Here is a 19384-nt window from a genome sequence, read left to right as displayed (position 1 = left end):
TATTCTTCCCCCACCCCTGATTTGTTGTCCCTGCCATGGATAATCCATGTTGGAGGCACCCTGGTCGCCTCTCTGCTCATGTGGTGCCCAGTCTGAGGTGGGCAGGACTCGCCCAGGATGTCAGCAACCTCTTGCCTCTGTTAAATAAAAGCGAAGAGAGACATTGAGAGGAAAAAATATGCCAGCAAAGCAGATTTCCCAGAAGAGCCTGAGCATCAGGGGGTGGTGGCAGTGGGGTTCTGTCTTCAGGTGACCCCCAGCTGCCTCAAACAGTTCTTATGTAACCTTGTCCTCCCCTCAGAGCTCGATGGGATAATGGATTTCTTTAAATTAATAATGCGTAAAAGGAGATTTACACCGTGGTGCTCAAATATTGTCTTTGCCTTTTATTCGTGCATTTGTCACTGTAATCCCTGATCGAGGTGTGCAGTGGGGGGGATAAATAATGAAGGGGGAAAAAACTCTGTCATCATCCAGAACCATTTGCAAATTCATCACCAATATTCTTTTGGAAGCACAGACAGAGGGAAATGAAAAATACGGACTGGTGCTAATATATCTCACTGATTTCCATCTCCCATTTATTCCCAGAGCCCACTTGGAGCTGTGATAGAATGTGAATCCCAGGAATTGCCAGGGCTTTTTAGAGACGAGTCTCAGGCTGTTACTGAGCCTCTCAAGCAACAGAGCAAATATAGTCAGTGAATACCAAGTTAATGTACTTTATAGTCAGACATAGTACACTTACCTTGAGCTTTTTGATTAATTAAGGTTTAACTTACTGTGTACAAAATAGTAAGGAAGTTGTAGCAATTCTTCAGCATTTAAGGTGCTGTGAAAGCTTTTTGAGACGTGTTTTAAAAGGCAAGGGAAATAAGGGAAATATTTTAAAGTAGAAATCCTGTAAAGATTTATTTAGTCATTATTAAGAGAATGACTGGAATAGGTCAGAAGAGCCATCCTGAACCAGATGCAATTTCTCGTGGAGTTCAGACTCCTTTAACCCTGATAAAAAATGTTGCAACTCTTGAATTTTGAAATTGTGGTCTTGGGACCAAAAAAAAATGAGTTATTGCAAATGAGCTCCCCTTGCTGTGTTCCCTGAGCATCTCAGCCTAGGAATTCTTACCAAATTTAGAGGGGAAAGACACTCTTTTCTGTTCCCAGATGATGTGTGACAGTGCAGGGGTTGTTTGGGTTATGTCAGGATAGGACATAGTGTTTGATATATTAATTTTAAACTGAACACAGGCCATTTTACACCTTTTACTGGGGCTTTGGGATCGCCCTGGGACCAAACTGGGGAGTTTGAAGCCACATGTGATCCAATGGGCTGAGTCAGGAGCAAGCCAGGCTGAGCCAGGACCAACCTGGGCTGAGCCAGGACCAACCTGGGCTAGTCAGGACCAACCTGGGCTGAGCCAGGACCAACCTGGGCTGAGCCAGGACCAACCTGAGCTGAGCCAGGACCAACCTGAGCTGAGCCAGGACCAACCTGAGCTGAGTCAGGACCAACCTGGGCTGAGCCAGGACCAACCTGAGCTGAGTCAGGACCAACCTGAGCTGAGCCAGGACCAGGCTGGGCTGAGCCAGGACCAACCTGGGCTGAGTCAGGACCAACCTGGGCTGAGCCAGGACCAACCTGGGCTGAGCCAGGACCACACAGGGCTCAGGCCAGGCTCAGCCAGGGCCCGGCAGCAGAGTGAAAACACAATGTAGTAGCACTCTGGGAAGGGGGAGAAGATGAAATATATCACAAGATAATAAGAAAATAAACCATTAAAAGGCTCTGTTTCCTATTATCATGTGGTTTTATGTTAATGAAGTTGTTCCAGGCCTGTTTGAGTTTAACTCAAGCAGGGGAATATGAGTAATATGAAAAATATGTGGGGCTGAAGACCCTAAGTTGAAAAATCTGTGAGCCACGGGATGTTTTCGTTCACCAGGCGTTTCACAGGGAGAAATAAAGCAGCCAGAAAGTGGCACAGGAAAAACACCAAGTGCCAGATTTTCCTTTCTTGTGATCCCTGGGTCTCCAATCCCTGTTTACCAAGGGCAGCCCTGGCAGGAACCTGGTGTGGACAATGGAGGGGATCAGGTTCAGTCACCCTCAGTTTGCCCACAGTCACATAAACACCTCGATGAATCTTAAAATTCCAGCAAAGATGACCCGAGTGACAAATTGCCAGCTCTGTGGAGTGCCTGGCCAGGTTTAATTGGTGTTGGGTGTTTTTTTTAAACAGATAGTTGTTCTATTAAAGAAGAAAAAAAAAAATATCGGCGGTAGAATTTGGAAAGAATTTTTTCAATTGGAAAATGGAAAATTATAAAAATGTCCAGAGTTGAATATTTTTTGTAGTGTTTTATTTCAGAAAAGCTAAAAAATAGAGCTCTGACCTGAAATGGCCCGATTTTAAAAGCAGAAAAGAGAAAGCACAAAGGGACTAAGATGTCCCAGATGTACAAAAACAGTTTTGACTGTGAATTGAATTGATCTAAACATTTTAAAAATTATTATTTTCGGTTAATCAAAAATGTTGAAAAAATCTGCTGTCATTTAATATGTATTGAACTCTTTAATTTTTTTTGCTTTAAAAAGGAACTTAAAAAAAATCACGTTCCATGACAGCAAGGATGATATCCAGGAGTCAATTCTTCCTCCTGTGTTGCTCCTTGTAGAAATACTTCTGTTGGGCCCTATACCAGGGCAAAATAACCCACATTCCAGCCTGCCCAGTAACACACCAACTCAAGGGCTTCTCTCCCCTACAACTGGGGTTTGCCAGGCCACAGCAGGAACAGTCAACTGCAGTTGAACAAACCATTTTTCTGCCTTTGAAGGTATTATTAAGAAAAATATTTAAGATAAAAATATTTTTACATTTTGCTTCTGCTGGCCAGCAATTGTCCCACGTTGTTTGAAATATTAACTGTTGGCAAAGGGAGCTTAAAGCTTTCTTTTTAAGAGGAAAAATTCTTGTGCTGTCACCCAGGTGTCTAAATAGCTGTTATTTTTCACTGTTGATTCTTCAGGAAACAATGTGGATGCCCTGAAAACGTAACACTCGAAATAAGCATTTTATTTTTATTTAGAGTTACATACTGCTACTGTCAACTGCTACCCAGAGAAGCTGTGGCTGCCCCAGCCCTGGCAGTGTCCAAGGCCAGGTTGGATGAATCTTGGAGCAACCTGGGCTAGTGGGAGGTGTCCCTGCCCATGGCAGGGGGTGGAATGGATGGGCTTTGAGGTCCCTTCCAACCCAAACCACTTCAGGATTCTCTGACTCCAGACAGGCATCTGTGCAGCACAAAATTGAAGCAGAATTGTGCCTTTTACCATTAATGCTATTTTTGCCCAAGCTCCTCAGTGAGAGGGGGCTGCTGGTGTTGGGCAGGAGGCCACGGGAAACTCCCATAACCCAGGAGCAGCCCCTTGTAGGGCCCGTGGTTTGCACCTCCACCGGTCCTTGGTCCTGCTTTGATGTTTGAATTCATGGACGTTGTAAACGGGGCAAAATGGCTTCGGGGTGGAGGAGCCTGAACTGGCCCAAGGTGGTGGTTGGTGCTGTTGGGGAGCAGGGAATGGCAGCAGGGAATGGAGGGAATGGCAGCAGGGAATGGCAGGGAATGGCAGCAGGGAATGGCAGGGAATGGCAGCAGGGAATGGCAGGGAATGGCAGCAGGGAATGGCAGCAGGGAATGGCAGCAGGGAATGGAGGGAATGGCAGCAGGGAATGGAGGGAATGGCAGCAGGGAATGGCAGCAGGGAATGGCAGGGAATGGCAGCAGGGAATGGCAGCAGGGAATGGCAGCAGGGAATGGCAGGGAATGGCAGCAGGGAATGGAGGGAATGGCGGCAGGGAATGGCAGGAGGGAATGGAGGGAATGGCAGCAGGGAATGGCAGGGAATGGCAGCAGGGAATGGCAGCAGGGAATGGCAGCAGGGAATGGCAGCAGGGAATGGCAGGGAATGGCAGGGAATAGCAGGGAATGGAGGGAATGGCAGCAGGGAATGGCAGCAGGGAATGGCAGGGAATGGCAGCAGGGAATGGCAGCAGGGAATGGCAGCAGGGAATGGCAGGGAATGGCAGCAGGGAATGGAGGGAATGGCGGCAGGGAATGGCAGCAGGGAATGGAGAGAATGGCAGCAGGGAATAGCAGCAGGGAATGGCAGCAGGGAATGGAGGGAATGGCAGGGAATGGCAGCAGGGAATGGAGGGAATGGCAGCAGGGAATGGCAGCAGGGAATGGCAGCAGGGAATGGCAGCAGGGAATGGAGGGAATGGCAGCAGGGAATGGCAGCAGTGGGAGCCCTGGGAGCCGGCACTCGCAGGGGCTGTGACGTTCCCCGGCGCTCTCACCTTCCCTCCCGTTGGGCTGAACTGAATTAACGGGCAGGAAATCATGGATTTCCGAGCCCGGCTTTCCTGACGACATTCCTGCTGCAGAGGGGGAATTAACCGGGGAAAGGGAGTAACGAGAAACAGGTTCTGGAACTGTTCGGTGCGGCAGGAGCGAAGCGGCACCGGCCTGGGCAGGGGCAGCTTCTGCTTTCACAAGTTCTGCCTTCTTTTTAAATTCTTTTAAAAAAGGAGTTTAGGGAAGGAGGGGATGGAGAGTGCAGAGAATTGATTAGGAGGTGGGGGTTGCAGTGGAGGCCTTCAGTCTGTTAGAGGTGGTAATACACCACAAACACCCAAAAACTGGGGCTCTGTTACACCAGTCCTGGGTCAGAAGTTATTCCATAAAGTTCTCTCTTTAAGAATCAATTTCCTTAAATCAGTGATGGGTTTTTTATCTCTGTTTTGATTTTTAAGAGATTTTTCTTGTAGAAAATATCTGGCTTTGAAGAGAGAATGACCATCTTTTACAGCTTGGCTGTGTGTGCTTTCACAACTGGGGGGAAGAATCCACTTCTGAAAATCCTTCATTAAATCCCTTATTAGGTCATGAATGGGAAAAAAAAAAAAAGAAAGGGCAGTAAAAAGTTTCGAAAGGGATTTTTGGAATTCTCACCACAGTTTTGTCATCTCCTCAACATTCAATGGTCTCACTGTTGGGGCTGCAGGGGTGGGAGTACAGGACTGATGGGACAGGGCAAGGCTGGAGGAATGTGCTTTCCTTGCCATGGATTGTCCAGGACAGGAGGAACATTCCAAACCGCTGCAAAGATTCATTCTTTGCCCTGTTCTTCCCCTGCCTCAGAGGGTGTGTGTGAATCTCCTTCCTCGTGCCTTCGTACCGAGCTGAATTTCTTCACATTTCCCTTCCTGGCTCTTCCTGCCGACTTCCCAGTTTGAAAATTGCAGTAAAATCCGTGTGTTGTTGTGGGTTGCTGTCCTAAAGAGCACAAAGATTGTGCCTTTGAAAACAACTTGCAGTTTCAAAGGCTTGCAGTGGTTGGGGTCGGTGTGTTTGTTTTCTAAATACTTTGCACAGCGTTCAAAAGCTTGAAATTAGAAGCCACGTTACAGCAAAACACTCAGGTCTGTACACCAGGGAGCACCCTGGGTTCACTGACAGCTTCTTTCCAGCTGTTCCCAGCCACAAGTGGCCAGTGCTCTGGGATCTGGAAGCCAGCAGTTCTCAGGGACCATTATTTTGGAGGTAGAGTGGGAGGATCTGTTCAGTTCTCTGTGAAAGGTGAAACAGCCTCAAGCTGCACCAGAGGAGGTTCAGGTTGGACATCAGCAGGAATTTCTCCCTGGGAAGGGTGGTCAGGCCTTGGCAGGGGCTGCCCAGGCAGGTTTGGAGTGCCCAGCCCTGCAGGTGCCCAAGGAAGGGCTGGCAGTGGCACTCAGTGCTCTGGGCTGGGGATAAGGTGGGCATCGGGCACAGGGGGGATCCAGGGCTGGGAGGGCTTTTCCAACCTCAGGGATTCAGTAATTCTTGAGATTTTGAGGCTGAGAGAGAACAGGCCTTGGGGAATAGGCTTTGATGAAACCAACTGTGCTTCCAAGAATTCCCAGAACTGGCCACGGCAAAGTGCTGCTGGCTTCAGACTGAATTCCTGCCCTCTCTCCCACTGGGAAGTTGCAGGGGGCACGGCAGGACCAGTGATAGGTGCTCTCCCCAAACCTTACCTTGCAGACCTCAACTGCCTTTAGTCTCTGCTCCACCATCACTGTTTCGTTCCTCTCTCTCTCTTTTTCTCCTGCCTCAGCAGCTCACACAAAAAAAAAAAAAAAAACCAAAAAAAAAAGAAAAAAGAAAAAAAAAAAAAACGGGGAAAAAAAAAAATTCCTTTCTTGCCTGGCCCCGTGGCTGTGCTCTCCTTCCCTGTGCTCGTGTCCCAGAGCCGTGCTCGGGTCAGCAGCGAGCCAGCGCTTTTGTCAGCGTGATTAATAGCGCTGAGGATTGTCGTTAATTCACTGGCTAATGACTGCAACTCTGGCCGCTCCCGGAGTAATCGGGTGATGTATGTGGGGAGCGAGCACCTCATGGCAGAGGTGAAAATCATTTCGACAAGTCAAATATTGTCACAGGGAACAAATGGCTCTCCCTGTTAATAAAAATTAATGAATTTTTTTTTACCGCTGGCCCGCTAAATGAAGCCGTGGAGAGTGACTGAGTGGAGGGGACAAGCTCGGTGGAATTAAGCACTTTATTTGATGGTTAAAACTATAAACATCTTTATTACGGTTGTGATGGGCTGTGGCAAGCGTTGGTGGGGCTTTTGTTTGCGCTCAGGTGCACGGAGGCTTTCGGGGAGTTTGTGTCTGTGTTTGCATCGGGAGGTCTGGTCTGGTGCAGTGGGGATGAATATTTCATATTGGTAGGTAGAGGATCCCTCCCTTCATTCTTTCAAGGATGTATCCAGAGTGCCCTGGGCGCTCCTGGGCACAGAACTTTGGCAAAGCCACCTCTGTGCTCCCCCAGGGCTGGCTGGTTTCTGCCCTGCTGTCCTTTCCTTGCCCAGTTCAGCCTCCAGCTGCTCCAGGAGTCAGGTTGACACCAAGCCTGGGCAGGGAGTGGTCCCGTGGGAGAATGGGTGGGTCCTGTGCCTGGTGGGTTTGAGGCCAGGCTGGAGAATGGGTGGGAGAGGAAGAACTGGCCTGGCCAAGGCAGAGTCCTTGATGGGGGCAGGAGAATCTGGGGATGCTCCAGCCCGAGCTGGTGCTCGATTCCCTGCTCCCTGCAGCCCACGGGTGAGCACACCAGAGTTTGGGTTGGTTCCATGATGACTTTTGGTTCTGCCTGTGCCCATGGGAAGTGCTGGGTCCCCTCAGTGAGGTGGTTGCTTTAGGGGGGTGATTTCCAGAGCAGCTGGCTCACAGAACCAGGGGGCAGCACCTCCTGGGGATCACCAAACAGCATCCTGCTGCAGCTTCTGCTTTCCAAGGGTGTTTGATTAGTGCACTTGAACACTGGGCCTGGCATATATTTCATAGGAAAATCCACCCTATTTGTCAATGAGACAGAATAAATTAAAACTTGATTAAGCAATCCCAAATCTGGGTTAAGCATTACTGTGTTTAAAACCAAATTCTTTATGGTAGATAAGAAACTAAACGCCTGTCTCCTGAAAAGAATGTGAAAACCCTAAATTTCAACTTAGTAACTTATGTGAAAATCCACTGATATGTTCAGATTTGTAGTAAATGAATACCTGGCTGAATATACCTTTTCAGAGGTGGCCAAATCTGCCTTGTATAGTAAATAACACGAGCCAGAGCTTCTCCTCCTGCCTTGCCCTTAATCACTGTCACTCCTTTGCAGGAGCAGATTGACCAGCCCTGACATGCATCTCCTTAACGTGCCCATGTGACTGCTAAAATCCAGGAGTTGAAGAGTTAAGGCACAAATAAAATCTCCAGTTCAGACTGTCAGCTTAGATAGTGCTTAGCAAGGGTCGAGGAAAAAAAGCCAGTTGTGATTTAGAAGAAAAACAGTGAGATTTGACCAATTCCATGGAATACCTTTCTTAGCCCCAGGGCAAGTGGAAGTGGTATATTAACCAAGGAATAGAGCAGAGGAGGAAAAAGGCCAAATCACATTTCTTTGAAACAAAGAGGCTTTTTACCAGGAACAAGCCTTGATAAAAATTACAGTGGCATCGCAAGTCATTTCAGCCGCTCTGCCCGGGGCCATATTAGAGCAGTGAGGAAATAGGGGATGCAGCGGCCCTGAAATACAAATACAGTAGTCCCGGGAGTGTTTTTAGTATAAATAATCCTTTTAGAATAATGTAGTAGCTTTAAATAGGGCCAGGTGGTGGGTGCAACACCCAGGACTGCTCTGGGAAGAGGGCAGGGAAGCAGGATGGTGTAGCTGTCCTGGATGTGTCCTGCAAACACCCCAAACCCTCCTGCTTCCTTCCACAGCTTCCCGGGTCCTGCCTTAAAAGTGAATCTGATGAAATCGGCTTAAAATGAATGTTAATGGATCTGCTGAGCCCAGCCAGGGGAATATTGTGGTGTGACTGGGAGCTGAATGGCTCCAAACTCCCGTGGAGTTCTCTGGCACTGGGCAAACTCCCACTGGGGACGACGAGATTCCCTCAGGAAACCCCCGGGAGCAGCAGTGTTTGTTCACCCACTGCTGGGGGAGGATTACATGGAGGGTCACATCCCACTGGCATTTGCTGAGTGTCCCCTCACTCCTGTGCTACGTTCTGCAGGCAAAGTCTGGGAGCACTTTCTCCATCAGAAATGACTTGTAAATAGACCTCGGTGGAAAAAAGCACTGGGATTAAACATAGGCTCAGTTCTTTGTCAGGCACTTTCCTTCTGCTTAAAGAGAAAAGAGTATTTGTGTGATCAGGGAAAAAGTGCCCCAAACAGCAGCTCTGCAGAGGTGCTCCCAGTGCAAACATCCATTGAAACAGGGGTAGGGACAGGAGAAAGAGAGATCTCTGCAGAGAACAGCATTAAAAAACAGTTGTTTCGTACTGTTTTTTTTTTCACAGTATTTAAATATTTCTGCAATCACAAGAGCACTGGTGGTCAGAGGAAAGGTGTTTGGCCCAGCAAAGGAGTTCATTTTTGATCCTATAATATCACTGACCTCACTGCTCAGCCCAGTGGTGAGAAATGTTTGGTAGATCTCTAAGTCAGTCCTTGCTGAATTTTCCTTATTTACATGTTTGGAATGGGACAGGTTAAACCTGAGCTGGCAGTTGACTGGATGGATGGAACTGGATGGATGCAGTTAGAGGTGTCTCAGCCCCCAAGGTCAGGGGCACGTTTGAGGTTCAGTTGCTGCTGTGGTGTTTTTCCCTTCACAAAGCTGCATCATCCATGGATGGGCAACTCCTGCTCAGAAAAAGCAGTTGGTAGTTCCTGCTTCACAAAGAAAGGACTGACAGTGGGGTCACAAAGCTCTCAAGGTGCTCAGAAGATGCCCAGGACACTGAGAAAACACAACTGGTTGTGACCCCCAGTGTGGTGTCAGGGCCACCAGCAGGCTTGGTGGGCTCTGGGGGTGGCTGGGGACGTGTGGAAGCTCTGACATGAGACCCAAAGCCAGTCAGAGGCTGGCTGTGAAACCCCACAGTATTCCATGGGCTTCAGAACTGAATCCATAGGTGCTAACACCCTTCTGGGAGGCAACCCATTGGAGTCCAACTGAGATCCCTCTCTGCAGAGCCCTGTCTGTTCTGAACCATGGCTTGGGCCGTGGGATCGTGGCCAAACCACACTTTCCAAAGAAGAGAAGTTGAGGGTTGTGAGTAGAAACTCAGGAGCCAAAGCCAGGGCCCTTCCTGGCACAGGTAAAGCAAAGCTGTGCCCCCGGGCAGGGGGAGATGTGCCCACCTGAATGAGAGCCATCCCCCCTGTGATGCCATCCCCCCTGTGATGCCATCCCCCCTGTGATGCCATCCCCCCTGTGATGCCACCCCTGGGCAGCAGGACAGGAGCCCACAGCAGCCCCAGGGGCTGAGCTGAGCCTCAGACTCCTCCTGCACCACCTGGGGCAGCTCAGCCCGAGGGCTCTCGGTGTCCCCCGGGGCAGAGCCACCCCCAGGGCTGGTCCCAGAGTGGTGCAGAGCTGTGTCCCCCATCCCCACCCTGCTGAGCAGCTCTGCTGTCCCTGCTGCCCCTCTGCTGTCCCCGTGTGCCGGTTGTGTGGAGCCCCCAGAGAGAAAAGTGCCCTGGGTGTCTGCCAGCCCTTTGTGTGGCTGGTTGGGGCAGAACTCAGGCAGCCCCTTCTGTGCAAAGAGGGGCTTTCACACAGATCTTCCCCTCGGGTTCAGGGCTGGCAGAAACATTCTGGGATCAAACTGGAGTTTGGGGCGACAGCAAAAATGTGTCTGTGAATAAAAACCCCTCTGGTCCCCACGGCTCGAGGGGACTCAGGGGCTGGGTGGGGTTTGTGCTCTGCTGAGACATCTCGAGCTGCCATGGTCTGATTTGGTTTAACCAACGCAGGCGTTGTGGGGTGGATTGTTTGGGAGCCTCCTTGGCTGACAGCAAGCACTGTGTGTTCTGTTTCTGCTGTTTGTAATTAAAAAGAGTGTGAGATACTGATAAAGGCTTTCAAATACTGAATTTAAAGAATCAGGCTAATCCACTGGAAAAAATGCAACAAGTTTTACAAATTTTTTTTTTTTATTTAAAATGAAGGGATAGTTTGTACAAAATAGCTTGAAGTACAACTGTGGAAATCTGCTAAATCTGGGCATATCTGAATTTAAAAAATATCCGTGTAGTTCTCTGAGTGTTGAGGAAAATACAGTTTGCAGAGCACAGCCTTCCTCAGGATGGTAGAAATAGTATGAAGGATTTTTTTCCCCTGTTTTAGCAGAGCTCTGCTGTTTCTCCTGCGATATATAATTGGTGAGCTTCCCTGGAATTTTTTTGGCCGGGGATGGAAAATCCAACTTTTATATTGTGGCGTTAAAATGTGCCTGTGTGCCTCTGAAAATAGAGCTGTGCTTTTGACACCCACCTCACGGCTCCGTCCTCTGTCCTGCATTGATTCACTGATTCCCTTTTATTCCCAGAGTCTGTGGACAGTGTCCCTTTCCCTGCTCTGCCCTCCCTCCTCTCCTCCAGGCCCGGGGAGTGTTTGTCCGCCTCACGTCGGGAACTGGAAATTGTTATCGATTAATATTAATATTTAGCGTGTTTGTGAGAATGTCTCTCCCTGCTGCTATTAATCTGCCGTGTTAATAATGCCAGGACTCCTGTTCTGGACCCTGGGGAACCCACAGTGAGCGGAATGACAATGAGACGGTGACAACAGCCCCAAAGCCTGCGCTTGGCAGAGCCGTGAATTCCAATTGCGAGGGCTCCTTTTGGAGGCTCACAAACGCTTTATTCTCGCTCCGGGCTTTGACATCCAGGACTGAGAGAAATCTCCAGCGTGGGTTGTTAGTTTTTGGAGAGCTGCATTGATTTATTTGTTGGAGCAGGGTGACATTGCTCCCGGCCCAGGGTTTCTCTCGCAGCCGCTTTTCAAAGTTCCACTTTTGCGCAGAAATTTCTGCGGGACCGGAGCGGTTTCTGCTCTCCCCTCGTGGGGAGGGGGTTTTGTAGCAGAAATGAGCAAACTGCTGAAAAGCAGCGATGGTTTTTCTGCGCAAAGTGGAGCCTTTCTTCGGGCTTTCCTCTCTTCCTTCCCAGAATTTTCTCCTGTTGTGTTATTTCCGTAGATCCCTCGTAAATGTTTGTTCCCACTCTGGTAATACACTGTACGTGTCTCGTGACGCTTCGTTGGACCTTTTATCTTGGAAATAGTTCAGAGACAGAAATCCCAAAGGCTACTATTTTTTCCAGTGGCTTTAATAATAGGATAGTACAGCTTTTTTTTTTTCCCCCCTAAAAACCTACTTTATCTCTGCATTCAAACATGCGTTGAATTAATATTTTACTGTGGCACAGTCTGTAGAAATGTCAATTTGAACTCAAATATAAAACAAAACAGTGGATACAGAGATCAGGTGAAACGTAGTTACAGACAACAACAACATTCTCTGAAGAGTTTGATTCTAAAAGGATCTTATGTGGAAATATTTTTGATCCCTGGTTGAACTAGACTTTTACTGGAAATATAATACTGGCATTTAGTGCAGAGTAATTTGGACACTTTCCCTGCTGGTTTTACTAGAGGAAAATGCGTATTAAGGAACACACTGCAATACTGTTTCAAGCTTTATTCTTCATTTCTGCCAGCAGAAATCCCTTAATAAAAGAAAACACTTGATTTTTTTTGCTTAAAACCAAAGGCACTTGAAATCCTTAATACCTGTTCTCCTTGCAGCCAAGTTCTGAAGCAACTGCTTTTAGAATGTTTATTGAAAAATGCACCCGATTAACTCTGTGCTCAGTCGTCATCTGCTCTTCCAGCTCCTTTGGAGCTGCTTTCTGTTTCTTTTTAATAAAAGGACTTGAAGCTGCTTCGAGAGGTGCAGTTCCAGCTCAGACAAAACAGAGCATGAACGTGAAACTTGAAAAATGAATATACAAAGTAAACACGGGGAAGGGGCTGCGCTTGAAATGTTTGGGTTTTATCACAGTTCTCTTCCTTTTCGTCTGTCCTGCCTCCTCCTCCTGCCTCATCCCTCACTGCCTCTGCAGCTCGGAGTGTTCCCCGGCACTAAATTGGTTTTTAATGGGTTCTGCAGCAGTTCTGCAGCAGACAGACCCAGGGAGGTTCCCTGGAGTTTGTGCTCCAACGCTTTGGGTGGCAGCCCCAGCCCAGCAGCACCCGGGGCAGGTTCCTGTGCTGGCAGTGCCCAGAGCTGGTGCTTGGCTGAAATGTTCCACAGGGATGTGCTAAAACTTGTGTCTCCTTCGGGCTTCATTTCAGTGACAATTGTAAATAAACGTTTCCAGGAGTAGCCCTGCGAGGGGGAGTGCCTGGGGCTGGCAGGGTGATGCTGCTGGGCTGCAGGAGCTTGGCCATCAGGGGCTGGAGCACCGGGCTCACTCCACTGAGGAATGATCCAATGTGCTTCATGTGATAGTGTCAGCTGGCATTAAATGCCCAAGATTTAGGGGGAATCTAAAGGGAAGAAAAATACTATTTAAGCTGTGTATCTCTGGATATGTTCAGAAAAATAGGCAAAACCACAACAAGTTGTAGCAGAAGTGCCCATTAAACTGAAAAATTAAAGAGAGGATTGTGTTCCCAGCCCCATTTCTCAAAGGTAAAAGCAGCTGGTGTGACATTCCTTTGGCACCGTGGCACGGGGGCAAAACCACTTCCCACTTGTGACCACTTCCCTGCCTGTGCATTCATTGCCCAGGAGTTTTTTTCAACTGTAAAACTTGTGAAGATGAAGGGGTTTTGTGAGTGAATGAAGGAGAAAAAAGCCATTTCTGAATGGTCATTTAAAGCAGAATTTCCTTCCCCTCCTGCAGCAGTTAGAGGTGTACAGGAAACCTGTCAGAGCATCCTGGGTAGTCCAAGAACTGCCCAGAGCCCTGGGCCCCAGGGTGCCCGGGAGGTTCCCATGGGCAGGTTCTGCTTTGGGTGCTGAATGTGTTGCTCTCAGACCAGTATCCACCAGCAAACCCTGTAGGTACCAGTACAGCTTAGAGGCAAAAGGTTTTTACAGTGAATGGAAGGAAGAAATTATGGGATGGGCTCGAGAGTCTTAAATAAGTTATTGTTTATTATAAATAAGTTATTGTTTATTATAAATAAGTTATTGTTTATTATCCTTCCCTTACAGCCTTTTTAATTAAATTGATGCTGTCCATGGATGGTGAAAAAACCATTTTTTATGGCCACAAAGCATTTAATGGTTCAGCCCCATCCTTAATGAAAGAGCAATAACTCGTGTCTCTCCTGCTTGGTCACTAATCTGCCCCCTTTCTGGCAGGAGGGAACCCAAACATTTCAGAAGAGCTTCCAAGAGGGTCTGACACTGAGTTTTAGGTCTTTGGTGTGTCACAAATAGGAGCCCCTCTTTTCTTTGAGGGAAATGTGCCCGTGTAGCAGCCCTGCCTTGCCCAGGAGCTGGTCCCCTTCCCCAGCAGTGACTGGGAACCATTCCTGAACAGGCGGCAGGGGCTGGATCTGGGATTCTCTATTGTAGTTCAGCTGCGGCCATCAGGTGGCAACCTGATCACTGGGATCATCCTGAGCCGGAGGCACTTTGGGGTGGGTGTTCTCTGGGGCTTTCCAGTGTCCTTTGTGACTTAGAGATGTGTCTGCCAAGTTCTGGGCATGTCCTGCTGGCAGCTCTCGCCCCGGCCAGGGCAGAGTGGGAGTGAGGAGCCTGCAGAATTCCCAGTGGGAAAAGGCAGGGGGAGGGCAGGTATTTCTTATAATTTACCTGAATTAAGTTATGGTGAGCAGCATAATATCCTGGGGTGATGAAGCCCATTGGCTGGTGGCAGTAGTTAAGCACATCCTTGATTAATGTGAATATTTGTGCTCGTGGCTGAGTTGGGCTCTGATGCTGGTGATCCCTTCCAGTTCCTCTGGTCTGCAAATGGGTCAGGAAAAATGACTTTATATTTGGTGGTGAAACATTCTGAGTCCACAGCAAAGAGGGGCAGAATCCTGTCACCCCAGAGTTCAAAATATAAGTGGTCTTGTTATCTGGAGCTGTGAAATACAGAATCATGGAATGGTTTGGGTTGGAGGGATCTTAAAGATCATCTCCTTCCACCCCTTGCCATGAGCAGGCACACCTTCCACTAGACCAGGTTGCTCAGTGCCCCTCAATATATTGCTCCAAATGCTCAAATATTCCATATCTTTTTCCTAGAGAGACATTATATCTGGAATAGTTTTGTTTGCCCGTTTTGTTTTCTTCCCTGGGGAATGTTTCTAAAGGAAAAATCACACAGTGCAGGAACCTCAGGACGTCCATGGGGCTGTAAAGGTGGTGGCAACATCCCTCTTTGGGTTGGCAAAGATGTTTGGGGTCACCCCCTGCTCTTCCTGTAGAGCCAGGAAAACGGAAACGAATCCCAGGGAAGTCCTGGCCTAGTGGGTATTTTCCTGATGGTATTTTGTATGATAAAATGCCCCAATAACAAACAATTCTGGACAACACTGAGGTTTTCATACCTGTATGTGTGTCTAACTCCCAGTTAGGAAGGAGTTGCAAAGTTTGGATGGTGAATTAAAAAACCCTTTTCAACACCCAGTTACTCCCTAAGGAAGAAGCCCCAGTTGGTCTCTCCTGGTGTGGTTTCACTCCTGGGTACAAAGTCACAATTCTGGGGGAATATTTGTGTTCTCCCTGCTCCCAGTGTTCCCACTGCTCTCCAGGGGCAGCAGGAATGTGGGATCAGGCCCAGTTTTGTATTTATTTCAAGGTGAGTGAAACTCGAGGCAGATGGGGCTGGTGATCAGGCATTGCCTGCCCAGGGTAAACTCATTCTTGGTCTGTTCTGGGAATGTCCCCAGGGAAGAAGTTGAAGATGCTCTTTGCAGTGTCTGTGAGTGTAGCAAATGCTCATTAATCTCAGATAAGTAGGTATTTCCTTAGCAGGATTAAATAATAATAATAATAATAATAACAACCTGCTATTTGGGTTTCTTGGGTTCAGTGTGTCCCACAACAGAAGCTGTGGCTGAGGTGATCTCCCAGCTACACCTCTATTATTACTATTATTATTATTATTATTATTATTATTATTATTATTATTATTATTATTATTATTATTATTATTATTATTAAACCAAATACAAAACATACCAGAAACCCACCCAAACTCTGACACATTATTCCACCTACCACGAATTTCCTTTAACATCAGACTTTCTTTTCCTTTCATTACAGCTGCTAAATAGATTATTCATGAGGTCTCTCACCAACACTAAACCATCACTCTCATTGTTGCAAGACCCTCATTGGTGTCACACAGATTTTCAGCATATGCCCATATCTGATTATCTGTGGAAACAACCTTTCAATGGGCCTTTTTATCGAGTCATTTTGCTGGTGAGCTTTGAGGGACTAATTTCAGTTTCATGACAGTAACAATAAGGTCAAGTTGTATTTCTGTCCCGCTTTTCACATCAGCAGCCACTCCCCAGCCCTGCAGTCCCTGCTGCTGGCAGAGGGGCAGCTGTAGGACAGCGGGGTTGTCCCCAGGGAGTGGCCACGTCCCACGTCCAGCTCTCCGTGGCAGCGCAGCTCGGGAGAGCCGGGGGTTGTTCCCAAAAAACAAGACATTCCCTGCTTTCTTTAACACATTTTTTATTTTTAACCAGTTGTGTTCCAAAGCTGAGAGGGGCACTGAGGGTGACAGACAGCACAGGGGCAGTGAGGGCAGTCTGGAAGGTTCTGCAGTGCAGAATAACCAACGGTCATCAAAACTGAACCCCAGCTGCTGGATTTTCCCCAAATCCCTGGGATAAACAGGACCTGTGGAGAACATCAGCCACCACACCTGTGTGTTTGAGCTGGGATTGTTCAGCTTGGGGAAAAGGAGGCTCAGGGGGGACCTTCTCACTCTCTCCAGCCCCCTGGAAGGAGGTTGTGACCGGGGGGGATCCGCGTCTCCTGCCAGGCAACAAGTGCCAGGAGGAGAGGAAATGGCCTCTGTTATCTCAGTGTTGGGCTGTGGGGACAAACCCAACATTCACACCCCTGCCTCTGTGTCCTTCTGCTCCCACATTCACACCCCTGCCTCGGTGTCCTTCTGCCCCCACAGGTGCCCCGTGGGATCTCTGGTGTCAGAACCATCGTGACCCACAAATGTTCTCTGTCACTGTCATTTCCTGCCTGTTCCCTGTGCCTGGGCACTGACTTTAGCAGAAGGAACAGGTTCCCTGTGTTTTGTGATTTCTCTTGAAATAAGAGGTCGGTCAGATGTGGGTTCAGCTTCAGAATAAATTGAAATTTATTCAGAACTGCCCCGACTGTCCCTCAGAAGAAATGAAATTACAGTGTTCAGTAGTGAGGTGTCTCTATACTTTCCTTGTATCCTCTGGAAATTTTCACAGGTCGTGCTCCAGTAAACCTAGTTTTGCTTTTCAACTCAGTTGGAATTCCTGTTTCTTAAGTGCAGAAGAGGCTAATCATAGAGGAGAAAATAATTTGACTTGCTAATACTGGGCGAGAAAACATTTACTGCAACCACAAGTATTTTCAGGATGATGGAGTGTCTCATGCTCATGAAAGCTCAGCTCTGGCGACATGTTTGAGTAGGGAGGGCTGCACTTTCTAGCAGAGGAAACCCATGTAAGCTGTAGCAGGCAGTTCTCTGTATTTCTCCAAAGCTGGAGCAAAAAAATGTTGGCAAAGGAATCAAAATCCTCCTCTTTAGTCAAGTCTGCCACCAGGTTTCTTAGGCATGAACTCAGGAAAATCTTTATTAGGCATAAAAAAACCAAAGGAGGAGATGTGTCTCGCAGACAGAAGGTGCATTCTGAGGTTATGGAAGGGATGAATTATATATACCTTAAGTCAAGCCATGCTTTTCCAGCTATTCTTCCCTATGGTTCCTGTTTGGCAGCCAGAGCTGCAGTGAAAACTGGGAGTGTTGTTGGGTGCTGCTCCCCCCGATGACATCAGGGGTCAGTCATTAATGTGCACCGTGGGAGTCCCTCCCGAGCAGGAGGGTCCACAATGGGGTGGTTGTTGGCCTTGTTATCATAGTGGGGGCTCCTGTGCACAGTCCTGCTGCCTCATGTTTAATTGAGAGATGGCAAAGCTGCTCCCAAAAATGCTTCAACTACTTGTATTGTATGACAAATGTGTTTTTCTTTTCCCCTCCCCGTGTTTCGCTCCCCCCCCTTTTTTCCTTTTTGGATGAAAAAGCTTCATTTTCATTCCATATGAATGTCCTTGCTTAGCAATTGACTCCTCTTGGAAAAATCCCCAAACTTTTTTACCCTCTGTGTCCAGTGTTTTCACTCCAGGACAAGGGGGAATGGCTTCACACTGACAGAGAGTAGGTTTAGCTTGGGTATCAGGAGGAAATCCTTCCCTGGGAGGGTGGGCAGGCCCTGGCACAGGTTGCCCAGAGGAGCTGTGGCTGCCCCATCCCTGGGAGTGTCCAAGGCCAGGTTGGATGGGGCTTGGAGCAACCTGGGCTAGTGGAAGGTGTCCCTGCCCATGGCAGGACATGGACATGAAGGAGATGATCTTTAAAGGCCCTTCCAACCCAAACCATTCTGGGATTCTGAGGTAACAAACTGCTGATGCTTTTGTTACCCCTGCAGAGGGGCTTTGCTGGGAGGTCACCTCAGCCACGGCTCCTGTTGTGGGACACACTGAACCCAAGAACCCCAAATACAAGGCAAACAGCTCTTGCCAAACTTAGCTTGGCTTTAGCTTGATTTCTCTATTTTTTCTTCCCCTCTAAAAATACACTGAGCCAGTTAAAGCAGTAAATGGTTAAAGGGAACCTCGGCCTCCTTCTGTGTTTTCTTCCCTTTCTCCAAAACTGAGAGAGCAGCACTCCTGGAAGGCTGATCCCATAGAACATGTCAGGCTGCACTCCCCTCCCTGCCAGCCCCCAGCAGCACTGCCAGTCGTGCAGGCAGGGTGGGTGTTCTCCCTCAGCCCCACCTGAGCTCTCCCAGGGAGGTTTGGCTCTTTACCCTCCAGGCGTGGGAACTCGGCCTGGGGAAACTCCCTCCCGAGGAGAGATTAACTGATGTTCACCCGAGTATTTCAGTGTGTTTTGTTCTGCTGTTTCCCCTTTTAGGTGACAGCGAGATTGTAAATAATATGTACGAGACCGACCCCGATCTCCTCGCGGGCGAAAGCGCAGAGGAGGAGACAGAGGACAGTATAATGTCCCCCATTCCCGTGGGACCTCCGTCACCCTTCCCCACCAGTGAGGACTTCACTCCCAAGGAGGGCTCACCTTATGAAGCTCCCGTCTACATTCCTGATGACATTCCAATCCCACCAGATTTTGAACTCAGAGAATCTTCGATCCCGGGGGCAGGGCTAGGGATTTGGGCCAAAAAGAAGATTGAAGTTGGGGAAAGATTTGGACCCTATATGACAGGACAGAGGAGCACATTAAAGGAAACAAACTTTGGATGGGAGGTAAGCGTGTGGAATGTGATCACCACATTCATTTCTCTTCTCTGCCAAGTGTTCCTGAGGCTGGACTGGGGCCTGGTGGCCCGGGGACGGACGCGGTGACTTTGCCAGTGCCACGTTCCCCTCCGTCATTTCACCCCCCCCAATAACCTGAAGTGTTTAAAATGAGCAGAAATCCCTTTAAGATCCCTTCTTGGGCTACAAAAACCGCTCTGGCACCATTTTGGAAGGTTGGTTTTAAATGCTGTCGGGTCACTTCATCAAGTGCTTGTCATTGCGAGGTTGTGTTCGGGACTTGTCGCGGAGGAGGGAATGGGATTAGTGGCACCGTGTTCTGTCGTTGGGGGTGTTACCTTTGACTCCCAGCCCTGTCAGCAGTGCAGGGATCATTAACTGCTCAGAGGGAAATACCATGTACCCATTACCTGCCCAGATGTTCTTGAGTTCTTGTTCCGCAGCAAAGATGGAGAA

At 48.3% G+C, this 19384-nt stretch overlaps 1 protein-coding gene across 4 annotated transcripts in view; it reads left to right on the top strand.

The window, feature by feature from the left end:
• The window catches only part of PRDM16 (PR/SET domain 16), a 262890-nt gene that overhangs the window by 75971 nt on the left and 167535 nt on the right, over positions 1 to 19384 (top strand). For 3 of the 4 annotated variants that reach the window (XM_064678374.1, XM_064678373.1, XM_064678372.1), the window contains exon 2: positions 18567 to 18916. The exons of the other annotated variant lie outside the window; for it this stretch is intronic. In XM_064678374.1, the coding sequence (XP_064534444.1) occupies positions 18567 to 18916 (350 nt within the window). The remainder of the gene's footprint in view (positions 1 to 18566; positions 18917 to 19384) is intronic. 4 annotated transcript variants of the gene reach the window in all.

The sequence above is a fragment of the Pseudopipra pipra genome, chromosome 22 (assembly GCF_036250125.1).
Source record: "Pseudopipra pipra isolate bDixPip1 chromosome 22, bDixPip1.hap1, whole genome shotgun sequence".
Classification (NCBI taxonomy): domain Eukaryota; kingdom Metazoa; phylum Chordata; class Aves; order Passeriformes; family Pipridae; genus Pseudopipra; species Pseudopipra pipra.
Note: the sequence above shows the minus strand (reverse complement) of the source record. Positions and strands in the feature narration are given on the sequence as shown.